General features: G+C 38.2%; 1 protein-coding gene across 3 annotated transcripts in view; it reads right to left on the bottom strand.

Annotated features, from left to right (window-relative positions):
• Window positions 1-12777, bottom strand: part of INTS9 (integrator complex subunit 9) — a 104910-nt gene that overhangs the window by 57430 nt on the left and 34703 nt on the right. For 2 of the 3 annotated variants that reach the window (XM_078069471.1, XM_036100846.2), the window contains exons 3-4: window positions 5930-5990; window positions 2594-2656 (exon numbers count right to left, since the gene is read on the bottom strand). In XM_078069471.1, the coding sequence (XP_077925597.1) occupies window positions 2594-2656; window positions 5930-5990 (124 nt within the window). The remainder of the gene's footprint in view (window positions 1-2593; window positions 2657-5929; window positions 5991-12777) is intronic. The other variant, XM_078069470.1, reaches the window with a different exon arrangement.

Below are 12777 nucleotides of genomic sequence, written 5' to 3'. Positions count from 1 at the left end.
ACCCTCTGTGGGAAAACATGAGTCGCCCTGGCTCAGAGACATCATCTCAATCACTGAAGTTCCCTCTGAGAAACTGTATGGTGCGCTAAGGACAGCATTGGGTAAGTCAAGGAAGTGTTTTAGTTAGGAGAATGGGTTATTGAGCTAATATGTCTCCCACAGAGAAGAAGTAACAAAGATGTCTGTGCCATCTTTGCAAATAAGAGAGACAGTGTGCCATTTGGGCTGTGGGCATTTTCTAGTTCAATGACTTTACATATGAAATAAGTTAATTTAATAAAGCCACCAAGACATAATCAGCTCCTGACAGCAGTAGATTAGAGGTCAGAAGCTACTCATTGCTAGGGCAATGGCAATCTGTGTGAATAAAATGCCTAATGACAGTAATAGCCAATTTACACCACCCTTAACTCCATGTTGTACACAGCATTTCCAAGACAATACCCTCATAACGAAGGGTCATGTAACATTCCACTAGTTCTGTTCCCTACGACCCCTCTAGAACCATTTTTAAACAAATAAGAAAATTAAGACGTAATCACAGGGTGACAGATTCAGAAAACAAGGGAACAAGAGTTGAAGCAACAAGAAAGCTCAAAAGCACCTCTACTTTCCCTCTTGAGTATAGAAACCGGGTGAGTTTGAAATTTCTCTTAAATATATAAGAATCAGCCCACAGAGTCTAGAATGATGAGAAATCTGGTGAGGACAGCTGGAAGAAAAAAATATATATATACACATATATATACACACATATACATATATATATACATATTTTGTCTGTATATATATCAAGAGTGCCTACATAAACATTTTTCCTCTGAGAAATAAATTTAACATCCAATCCATGTTTATATACTCACATTTATATATTTGCTTACATTCTTTCACTTGATGAAATCCAATGAGGATTAATTTTCAACTTGTATACAGACACACTTGGGTTCTACAGACCATGAATCGGGTCAAACACTCATAATTTACTGGCTGCTTACTATACTGCCATAGACCTCATACTCAGTCTACAGTGTGGACTTTGGGGGTACAAAAATATTTCAGGTAGTTGCACTAGATTATCAATTCCGTGAAGACTGGGAGCAGGTCTTTCTGGGTCACCTACACGTCTGGGAAGACTGGACTGGAGTAAGTACCTCTCTCCTGATCCTGTGACTCTCCTATTTTCTCCCAGTCACCCAATGCCCTACCTCTACCTTAAAATAGTGACTATTATTAATTTGACACAAACTACAAGACAATACAAGTGGAAAAATTTTATACAGCTCTAGAAGCCTAAATACATCAATAATCCTTTAGCGCAGCAAAAGATGAACTGTGAAATGGCAACTGTTTAATTCCAAGTCTTGACTGTTTAGTGCTCTGTGGAACAGGTCAGAAAGTCATGAGAGCACAATTCATAAATTCTACACTGTTGTCCATAAACTGAAGGTTGCAGCAGTCATGCCATATGTAGAAAACTGAAAATAAATGTAGCACTTGGGATTAGGAATCTTTGAACAGATGGGGACCTGCCCCACCAATTCCTAAATGACAAATGAAGTTGACAAAAGATTTGAATAGCAGTTAGGAAGAGCTCAGGACTCCTGGTAACTCTTTACCTTCACCCTTATTCTTACTACTTTATCTCAAACTTGTTCCCTTAACTGCCACCTTCAATTACCGTATCTTCTTCTCTTTCCTTCCACTATCCCAAAAGGGCACATACACATACTTCAAAGAAAAAAAGTTTATTTACAAAGTATCAAAGAAAGTGTTGAGACGGAAAGAGAGGCAGGAAGAGAGTACAAAAATAAGGGAAAAAGTACTCCAGATTTTCTTTTGGGATTGAACTGTGAAAGTATCTCCCACATGCACTGTAATCCACTGGGTGCATGGAAAGAACAGGATGGTAGCCTCTCTTGTTGATTTCCTCAGGAACCTGGGACTAGCTACTGGCCTCCCTATACTTTATCTGGCTGTTGAGAATGCCATCTATGCCGCTGTAGAGATCAGGATTGTCAGCTGAGATTAGCTGCCTTAAAATGAATGGAAATTCATCCTCATTTCCTTTAAAATGATAAAACTGGCTCCAAACTCTTATAACAAGTCTCACTGGGATAATAATATGTAAGCAATAGGTATCCATGGCTCAATTCAGAATCTGTGAATTTCAAGCAGTATTTGATATGATATTTAAAGTCAGCAAGAATTTTTACAGTTTACTGTATTGTCTGAATAACAGCAATTCCCAATTACCCACTGTAAACAAGACTACAAAAAGTATGGCTAATCTGATACAGGCATGTAATTACAAAACTGAAAGGCTTGAGTTCTTTCTGTACCTTGCTCAAAACTATGCCCTGGTACAAAGTGTCAGTGGGGATTACAGAAAGAGCAAGGAATACAAAAAAGAGAGTTAAATTTCTTACAGATAATATAAAAAGCTCCTAAATGATTATATTTTAGCTGTATAATAATGTGCCCGGAATAACAGATTCAATTTGAAAACAGAAAGCTAATAAGCCCCTTAAAATTATTTCTTGACTTCATTTTGAGATATGCTTTGTTTCTACAGTAAGAATCACTTTCATCTTACCTCTGGCAGGCAGAATTCAGGCACAGAATCCACAAATACGTGACCTGAGCACTCTTTTAGCTCCTAAAAGGAACAAAAAGTAAAAAATTCTAGGAAGAGATACCCAACAGATACAGCACCAAAGAAACTTCATCCCCAAACCAAACTTTCCATGAAGAATCACAGACCTCTAGAGGGCTGGAAGGCAGCCGGAAGGCTACTCAGGCCAACTGTTTTCCTGTTTAGGTTCAGGGAGGCTAAGTGTCTTATTCAGGATAAAAAACGCTGGTTGGTGGCTAACTCAGAATTTGAATGTACATTTCCTGATGCCTCTTCAAGGCATGTGTGGACATATGCTGCTTTCTAACTCATGATGCAGTGCTTTCCAAGTAATAGTTATATAGCCCATACCAGCAATATCAGAATAATCTGGGAACACTGATGGAAGTAAAGATTCCTGGGTCATCTAAGACCCAAGGGATCAGAAATCTGGGGATGAGGCCAAGCACCTCTAGTGATTTTGTTATGCAATCAGCTTGGGAGTCCTGGCCCTAGACTTACAGCCTCTTTCTCCTCCTACCAATGGTTGAGGGGCAGGGGGCAAACAAGGAGGGAGATGAAGAGTACAGGGTAGGGATTAAGCCACCACCATCGCCCTCACCTCAGTGAGCATAATCTTTGTCCTTGCGGAGCATACAATTTATTTGGGGTTGTAAACCAAATGTATTTATTCAAAAGAAAAAAGTATACTTATATAGAAAGAGAATATACTACAATTCCCCACTCTGCTCATGACCTACCATATTTAATATGTCTTAGTTTGGATTCCCTCACCAACAGACCTCGAGAAAAGGGTAAGTACGAGCTAACAGAGAAGTACTGAAAAAAGAGCAGGAGGACGGGCAAGCGATAAAGGGAAAGGAAGGGGGCTGACAATGGATATGTTACTGAGCTACACACCACTGTGCACAGCTGGGACTTATTCCCATGGGGAACTCTAAGAAATGGTGTAAAACATACACCTTGGAGTCACCATCCTCAGAGGCAAGTGATCCGGGATATTTACATGGCAACTCCTACATTTTGTGCAGCTTCAGGGAAAAAACTCTCTGGCAGACTCATACAGGTATTGGCGGCTGAAATTATGAGAGAGCAATGCAGAGAAGAGGCACGAGAGGGCCACCAACAGGGGCTGCTACAATGCCTCCAGAAGGCCATTGGAGTTGCTGTCTTCCCTCGCTCATACTTTACACTGAAATCTGTGGAGGATTTTTTGGCTCATCTAGGTTAAAGTTTTCTATGACTTTATATGGAAACCAGTAAAAGTCAGTGTTTGGTTGACAGTTTGCTCTTTCCAGAAAAAGAAAAATACCATTAGAATTTTGTCCATCATGTTTTCATTAATCACTGAACATGTATTTCTACATAGTCCTATATATGTGTCTTTATATATTAGAGTCTGCATGGTTGTGCTCTCAATCTTTATCTGAAATTAGGGTATTAACTATGTGTGATTTTCCTTTTGAATTTTACAAGTCTCATATCAGAACCTGACGGAAGACTTCCTCCCCTTGCCTTCCACTGTAATAAACCGGTTCCTCTCCTTATAGGACTACCATTTAAACAGTGAAAGACGGAGCCAAAAACAGACTGAAAACAGTTCTTAATTACAATGTACCTGTTAGCAAAAAACAAATGAGCAATTATGTTTAATGGGAGAGGACTCCCAACTCCCTTAGGATGAGGCTAAATACGATTAAAGACAAATCATGGGAAATTTCAAAGTCCTGCCTGGTCTTAAATTGGCTATGTAATCTTCTTCCCCATAATGCTACACATCAGGGCATGTCCACCTCACATGACAACGCCTCCTCTGAGGCGCTCAATCCTTCCTGGCCTGGAGAAGCATATTTGCCATTCCACGCACTTATAGTGTCCCTATATTTTATTCACCACTCCCTTCTAATGAAATGCTCCCACATACACATGCAAGTCATTTTCGCTCACAATGCACTGGTAATGGGATGCTTCTGAGCCTTTCTCAGGGAACAATGATTTACAACCAGCAGGAGAGTTAGGCTGAAATCAGGTGCACAGGTTCCTGAATGTCACATAATTTTACAGTTAGCTAGGAGGGAAATCTGGCTTCAAATTATGCATTTGACCTGCACTGGAGGTTGGGGTGCAGTTACAGAAATTAATTCTGTAAAAAGAGCATCTCTTTATTTAATAATACCTATTACAAGAAGGAGATGCCTTATGCGGATGATTCTTTTTAAGGATCTTTAAATTTCTTGTTTTTCAATACTGAAATTTGAGTGAGGAAGGATGATTTGGAGGACTAAGAATGGCATGCATGAGCTTTACAGTTTTTAACCTTCCTTTACCTCTGATTTTTTTTAGTAGAAAATGTAACTAGATGATAGTTTTAACATTTTTGTACCTTTGGTCTCTGATTTGTAAATTAACTGCCTAAAAACTGATCTGAAGAAGGAATTACTGTGAAGAGAATCTAATGTCAAAAATCTAACAGCCTCGGAAGAAAATTTATTTATGTCATTTACTGTAGGCCTAGTCAGTGATTAAAGTCAGAATAGAACCCCAAATGCTAGATTCCTAGAACTGTGCTCTTTTTTCATGACCTATATAAGGCTGTCCATTCTAGGCTACCAGGAAAGGTTGGAATAAGATGATAGTTCATAGTTTAGAAGGCCCTCTATTTAAATTTACCCAAGAACACGTTTTCCCTCCCATTCCCCCAAGAACACATTGCCTGGGAAGTTAAACACTGGCTTTGCAGTCTGTTCTGCACATGGCAGCCAGAGCGACCTGATCAGATAATGACAATGCCCTCCTTCCATGGCCTCTCCTCACCCAAAGAGTAAGAACCAAACTTTTCTCAAAGCCCTACCTTACCTAACTGCTGACAGAAGCAGTTTAAAACTCATATTCTTGAGGATTTTAAAGTTGTTTTTAAAAAGTTTTACTCCTTCCAGTCATGGAGTCAGTACAGCCTGAAAATAGAACGAACTGGATGGAACTCTCTATAGGCATTACCTTTGAAACTCTCATTGCAATGCTAAAAATAAGTTTTCTTTCTGTGGTGATAAAATGTATTTGCAGCAGAAGTTCTTAGATTTTTACACATGAGCAAATTGGACCTGAATCTGAACACTGAGATTCCCTAAAAGGCTCTTAAAAATAATCACCACGTACTGAAGACCCTATATGGATCTTGGGATTTTTCAGAGAATACAAAGGGAAAAAAATGACCCCATCCATCACATTACTATAGGGTGGCTCTGGTATGACAAGATGGCTTTTGACTGGGTGTAGATATGCCTCAGTTATTATTACCTTGTCCAAGAAAGCATTTCCATCCTTTAGGGACCAGCCAGGAAGATTAGACAGCCTGGGACTGCAAAACAAAAGATTAAATTATCCTAAATAGATTATAGCCCTCAGTGATTTCATGGTGACTGTATCATCTCCATAAAGTTAAAAACAGTTTGAAATTACTGGCAGCAATGTCCACCCAAAATACTAATCGAAAAGATGAAAAATAACCATGTTGTAACAAGCTTAATAATTATGTGGCAACGGAACATTAAAAAGCCAAGTAGTTTAGCGCTAAATTGGGAAAATTAAAAGACTCCTACACGGAATAATAAAGAGAAAAAAGAAAGATTAGACACTAAAACATTTTATAGTTTGGTTCCAGTGACTGCCCCTGACTTCACCTTGCTTGTGCTTGACAACAAGCCTGAGGGGAGGGCTGAACCGGATCATCATATTGTGGATGAGAAAACAGACTCAGCGGGGTCAGGTGCTTTGACAAGAACACTTAGCTGCCTATCAGCCTGAATTCACTGCAAATAAAAATACCTGAATTCCAGTCAAGTCCACATTCCAGATTCACCGCTTATAAATATATTTGTCACTTCTCACCTGTGGCTTGGGTTTCCAATTCTGGAAAATGAACCTAGTCTTCCTAAGTATTACAAAATGACAGCATATGTAGGTGAATAATTTCTAGAAGATGAGGCTAATTTCATATATATGTGAAAAAGTCTAGATTCAGAAATCATTCACTCCCGGTAAACTCAGGATTTGAGTGTGTGCTATTAGTTGACTAGAAGAATTATGCTGAAGGATGAAAATGCAAATAACGTAGGGGAAAAATGCTGATAAAAAGAAAAACTTAATGACCAAGGTGTTATGTGAAGAAAAGCACATCTGAAGTACAAGTTGGATGGCAAGAGGATGTTAGCACTTCATCCCAAAATTAGTCTGTAAAGTAAAAATTAAGGGCAAAGTAATAGCATGAGACTAAAAGACTCTATATTAGAAATCAAATTAGTATACAGTCCCTCATCCTCTTGCCAAAATAGTTTTATCAAGTTTAGATTTTGTAGTTAGGTGAAAGGGTATGAAAGTCAAATAGAAACAAAAATATTGTGAATATTTTCCAATCTTCTTGGAAATGTTAAAAACTTGAGTAAAATATACATTCATCTAATTTTAGAAAAAAATAAGAATTTGGGGATAACTTTTAATTTTGACATAATTCCAAACTTACAGAAAAGTTGTAAGAATGTAAGGATAATGAAGTCCCATATGCCCCTTGCCTCTACTTTCTGTTTACATTTTGCTTTTATTTATCAAAAAGTGAGAATTTTGGATTTCACACTTGGGAACGAAAATTACTAGTAGCAGAATAAATTTGGTTTGTATAAACTATACCTGATAGGCTTGTTTTTTAAACTTTGGGAGTTGTCTCAGAAAAATATTCTATCATTAGCTGTTTAATTCCCATCTCATTTCATAGTTATATGTATGTTTTCACTTCTAGACTTGTTGAAAAATATATTTACTGTCAGATCAAATTAAAAAACCAAGCACTCAAATGAAAGTATGACAAAACAATGTGAATACTGTTCTCATCTCATGCACACTAACTCTCTAAAGGAAGGCTGTAAATATCCACTTCCCTTTATGAAGAGACCTGGATCACAGGACATGTATTCTGTCTGTTCCCCATCACACACACACAAATCAGCCTTCAAATTACAGACAACTGATTCAGTTAGTTGTCTACAACAAATGACTAGAATGGTACACTGCTTATCAGATAATAATTTTTTAAAAAGTAAAGTTTTCAGATGCTGTAGGTTTGTTTTTTTTTTAAGATTTTATTTTTAAGTAATCTCTACAGCCAATGTGGGGCTCAAAATTACAACCCTGAGATGAAGAGTCACATGCTCCTCCAACTGAACCAGTCAGGAGCCCCTCAGATACTGTAGTTTTAACTCCTGTTAAACGCTTTTTTTTTTTTTAAAGATTTTATTTTTTGTCTTTTTGACAGAGAGACACACAGCGAGAGAGGGAACACAAGCAGGGGGAGTGGGAGAGGGAGAAGCAGGCTTCCCTCGCAGCAGGGAGCTGGATGCGGGGCTTGATCCCAGGACCCTGGGATCATGACCTGAGCCGAAGGCAGATGCTCAATGACTGAGCCACCCAGGCACCCTAAACCCTGTTTTAATAACATCAAAGCCTTCTATAAAACACCTGTAGTTATTCTGGATTTGAGAAATTGCCAGTAGATGGGACTGATTGCTCAAAGAGCAATGACCATGTTATAACAATAGTGCCAAAGGTGAAGTGCCACAGAAATGTGTCACCAAATGGCAAAGGGATGCTGACTACAGAGATAAAAACATTTGGTTACTGAGTTCCACTCGGTTAATGACTAAATCATAGAGTCAGTATACTTTAAGCTACCAAAGGGGAAGGGATTTATTATGTTGCTTTTAATTATTACAGAATTTGACGTGTACATTTTTTTTTTTAGAGAGAGAGAGAGCACATGAGCGTGCATGTGCATGTCGGGTGTGGAGGGGCAAAAGGAGAGGGAGAGAAAGAATCTTAAGCAGGCTCCACATCCAGTGTGGAGCTGACGCAGGGCTTGATCTCACGACCCTAAGATCATGACTTGAGTCGAAACCAAAAGTTGGATGCTCAGCTGACTGTGCCACCCGGGCGCCTCTGACTCTGTGAATTTTTTAAAATAAGAGACAGAAGTCTCTACAGAAATCTACTTTAATAAAATAGGGGAGGTGAAGATAATAGAAAAATTATGATTATTGATGAAACATCTTTCCATCTCCTATTTAACAATAATTTCTTAGGAAAAAAATGCCATTAAAAATGTTATAGTCAAAAAACACATGTATACAAGATCTGCTATTTATTTTATATTATTGAAGTATAGTTGACAGAGATATATTAGATTTAGGTATACAACATATTGATTTGGCAGTTTTATACATTACTAAATGCTCACTACGGAAACTGTAGTCGCCGGATGTCACCATACATTATTACAATATTAATAACTATATTCCTTATGCTGTACTACTCATCTCTGCGACTTATACCTATACCTCTTAATCCCCTCCACTTATTTATTTTTTAAAAAAATAGGTAAAACATTCCCATAAGTAAATAAATAACCTAAGGCATTTAAAAGTAATCTATTGCCTAAAAAAATAGTGAAAGGTAAAAAAAAAAAATAGTGAAAGGTAGAACGAACATGATATGCAACTCATTTTCTCCTTTTACTTTTCATTTTTCCACCTTCCTACTGAAGGTTGAAATGCATTACTTTTATAATCAGAAAAGAATGTAAGAGGTATGACTACGTTTATTCAAAAAATATTTATAAAAGCTTACTCTGAACAAAGTATACAAAGTGCAAGGCTATGACAGTACATAAAATAATCCTTGAGTTTCAGGAGTGTGCACTTTAGTACAGGGAGACGGTCAACAGCAATTACAACAGAATAAAATAAAAGCTATGATGGGGTAAGCAGAAGTGTTATGGGTTCACACAAAAAGGGCACCTTTGCCAGCGTAGGGTGTTGTGGGAGAGCTGGGAATAGCAGTTAGGAGGTGAGGGCAGAGAAGGTGTTTCCATAAAGAGGGCACAGGGAGGGAACAGCCTCAACATGTGGTAATAGTGCTGGAGGAGAATGAGCTGTTCACTTTCACTCATTCAGTAATGAATCTCTATTTATGTGTCAGGCATGCAGCTACTGGTGCTGTGACCGTGAACAAAACATACCTGTCCTGATTATTCACACAAAGACAGTTAAAAATGATGATGCAGTCGTTAAAAATGATGATGCAGTCTAGTACAAAGTTCCCTAAAGAGGGACTGGTCAAGGCAGCATCAAAAGACTTTCCTGGGTCTATGATGATTGAGGTGAGATCTGGACAGTTCTAGATTAAAGGGGAAACTGAGTCAAAGGGCAGGGTTTGGAGGGAACAGAGAAAGACAGCTACAAAGCGCATACTTTCCTTCAGTCATTCTGACCAGTCTTTGGTATGGACATCTTACATAAAAGGTTATTCAAATGAAGCTTCAAGAAGAGGCCCACTTACACTTCCCCCCTCATCCAACCAGAACGCTACCTCTATGTCCTTCCTATATAGAAACTGGAGGCATAAAGGCTCTTGATAAGTAGGCTAAGGGAAGGAGGGATGGGGGAGGGGGAAAAGAGCCTTTATGGCTGAAGGAAAAATTTGTGTGACTGCACCCAGGCAGGAGATAGGATTTCTTTGAAACTGAAAGGAAAAAAAAAGTGAGATACTGGAGGGGTAGGCATAAACCATAATATACCAAGATGAACTTGGTATTTATCGTAAGAGCAATGTAAACTACTGAAAGGTTTTAAACAGGTGAGAGACAAGATTAGATATGTATTTCTAAAATATGATTCTGAAGAAAATGTGCACTCTGATAATATATGCCACTATTTGTGTGGTATTCCTATCAAAATAACCCCAACCTAAACATGAGGATACATCAGACAAACCGAAACTGAAAGATGTTATATAAAATAATTAGCCCATACTGCTAAAAATGACAAGGTCATAAAGACAGACTGTGAAACTCTTCCAGATTAATGGAAACTAAAGACAGGACAACTAAATGCAATGTGTGATCTGGACTGGATCCTGGACCAGTATTGCTATTCTTTTTTGCTATAAAACGCATCATAGTGAAATATGAATTGGTGTAACCTGGGAAATATGAAAAAGGTATACAGCTTAGATACTAGCATAGTGTCAGTGTGAGCTATTTTGATTCACTGATTTTGATTATTATAATGTGGTTATGTAAAATGATTTCCTTTTTCTTAGCAAACAGGCCCGCAAGTATTTAGGTGGTAAAGGAGCATCCTGTCTGTATCCTTCAAATGGGTCAGAAAAAATTGTATGCATACATATCAAGAGAAAATGATAAAGTACATGTGATAAAATATTAACAAGGGTAATTGGGAGTTGTCTGTACTATTCTTGCAACTTTTCTGTAAATCTGAAATGATTTCAAAATAAAAAAGTTACACAAAAATGGCTCTGGATTCAGACGAGGGCAAGGTCAGAACTGAAGAAACTGACTAGGAGGCCTTGACAGTAATGCCTATAAAGATGGTCATGCCTACAGCAGGACTAAAGAGAAGTGACTGGATTCTAGAGTGTTTGGAAGGTAAAAATAACAAGGCTTCATGAAAGATTGGATATGGGCAATGAGAAAGAGTGGCATATCTAAGTTAACTCCCAGTTTTCTGGCTTTCATATCAGCATGCCAGTCACTAAGATAGGGTACTGTGGAGAAAACCAGGTCTGGGAGGGTTTTCTCTCCTCTTCTGAATGAAGTCTACTCATGGACTCAGTTTGGGGCATGCTGAGTTTTGAAGTGCCTTCAAAGCCACATCCAAGGAGAGAAAGAAACTCAGTAGGTGTTTTGTGTATATGAATTTGGAACTCAGAAGAGAATTATTAACTAAAGATACACATTTGTAGCTTATTGTTTAGATGGTTATCAGAGCCCTGAGCACTTAGGAAATTGCCTTGGTGGAGACTCTGATGGCCAAGCACTGGATATTGAAGAATTCTGGTATGTGACTGTTGTTAGAGAAAGACAAATCTCCCAAGTATCTTAGAGAGAAGAGGAAGAGTTAGAAAAGAGGAAAACCAGGAATGCATCATCCTGGAGGGCAGTTCTGCCAAATGGCCAAGTGGGATGAGAACTGACAACCATGCCTCTAGTGATACAGAAGTTATCTGTGACTCTGGCGGGTGGTGTTCCGGTAGGCGATATGGGCAAAGCATAGACTGGAGAGGAGTTAGTAATGCTGAAGGGGAAAGTGGAGTCGAGAGAAGGTTAAAAAAATTTTTTAAATATTAAGTTAGAAGTAACTGAGCATAGTTAAATGAGAAGAACTGAATCAAGATGGAAAGGTTCAAGATAAAAGAAAGATTACAATTAATAGCAAAATTGCTCTCAATAAGGGTTGGAATCCAGAGAAGATAAAAGGATTCATTCATATGACAAATCTTTACTGAGTAGCTACTACATGCCAAGAACTATTTTAGGCACTGGGGATTCAGTGGAGAACAAAAAAATCCCTGCCCTTATAAAACTTTTAGTGGAGAAGATAGATAATACATAAACTAAATATGTATATATAATGTAAGGATAAATGCTATGAAGAAAAATAAAGCAGGATGAGTGGTTAGGGAGGGACTGGGGGTACTATTTTAGCCAAGTGTTATCTCCAAGGTTTCTGGCCTGAGCAACAGAAAATACTTTTTGTAAGGAACTATATATGGGCTGCCAATCATCCCACTAGCATAATCTCCCTCTGAAAGAAGAACAATGATAAGGGGAAGAGAGTAGAAGTGGATTCCAATGCTGAGTCAGGGCTGTGAGAACACAGAATTAGGTAAAGACAAGAATGAGCAGGAAAGGGAAAATATGCAGCTAGAATTGTCTGCCCAATTCAGGACTGGAGCAGCAAGATAACTCATGACCTTGCAGTGTGTGTAGGCCCCCTTTTGGAAGCTCTCATAATACCTTATTTTTAAGCTTTTTAGTAATTATCACAAGTATGTAGTTGTTCTCTTAACACAAGTATAATGAAATCTTCAACTGTAGAATACTTTCTCCCCAACAGACTATAAGCTCCATGAAGAAAGGAAAGTTGTCTTATTCATGTCTGTATCCCCTGGTCCGGCACAGTGCAGATTCTTAATAAACACCAAATAAATGAACATTGTAATCTCTGGGGGGAAAGAGACAATAAAAATATCAGGCTATTTTAGTAAGAAATAACCTGTTAATCATTTTTTACAGAAAT

The sequence above is a fragment of the Halichoerus grypus genome, chromosome 3 (assembly GCF_964656455.1).
Source record: "Halichoerus grypus chromosome 3, mHalGry1.hap1.1, whole genome shotgun sequence".
NCBI classification, from domain to species: Eukaryota; Metazoa; Chordata; class Mammalia; order Carnivora; family Phocidae; genus Halichoerus; species Halichoerus grypus.
The sequence above is the reverse complement of the archived record's forward strand: the minus strand, read 5'-3'. Positions and strand labels throughout refer to the sequence as shown.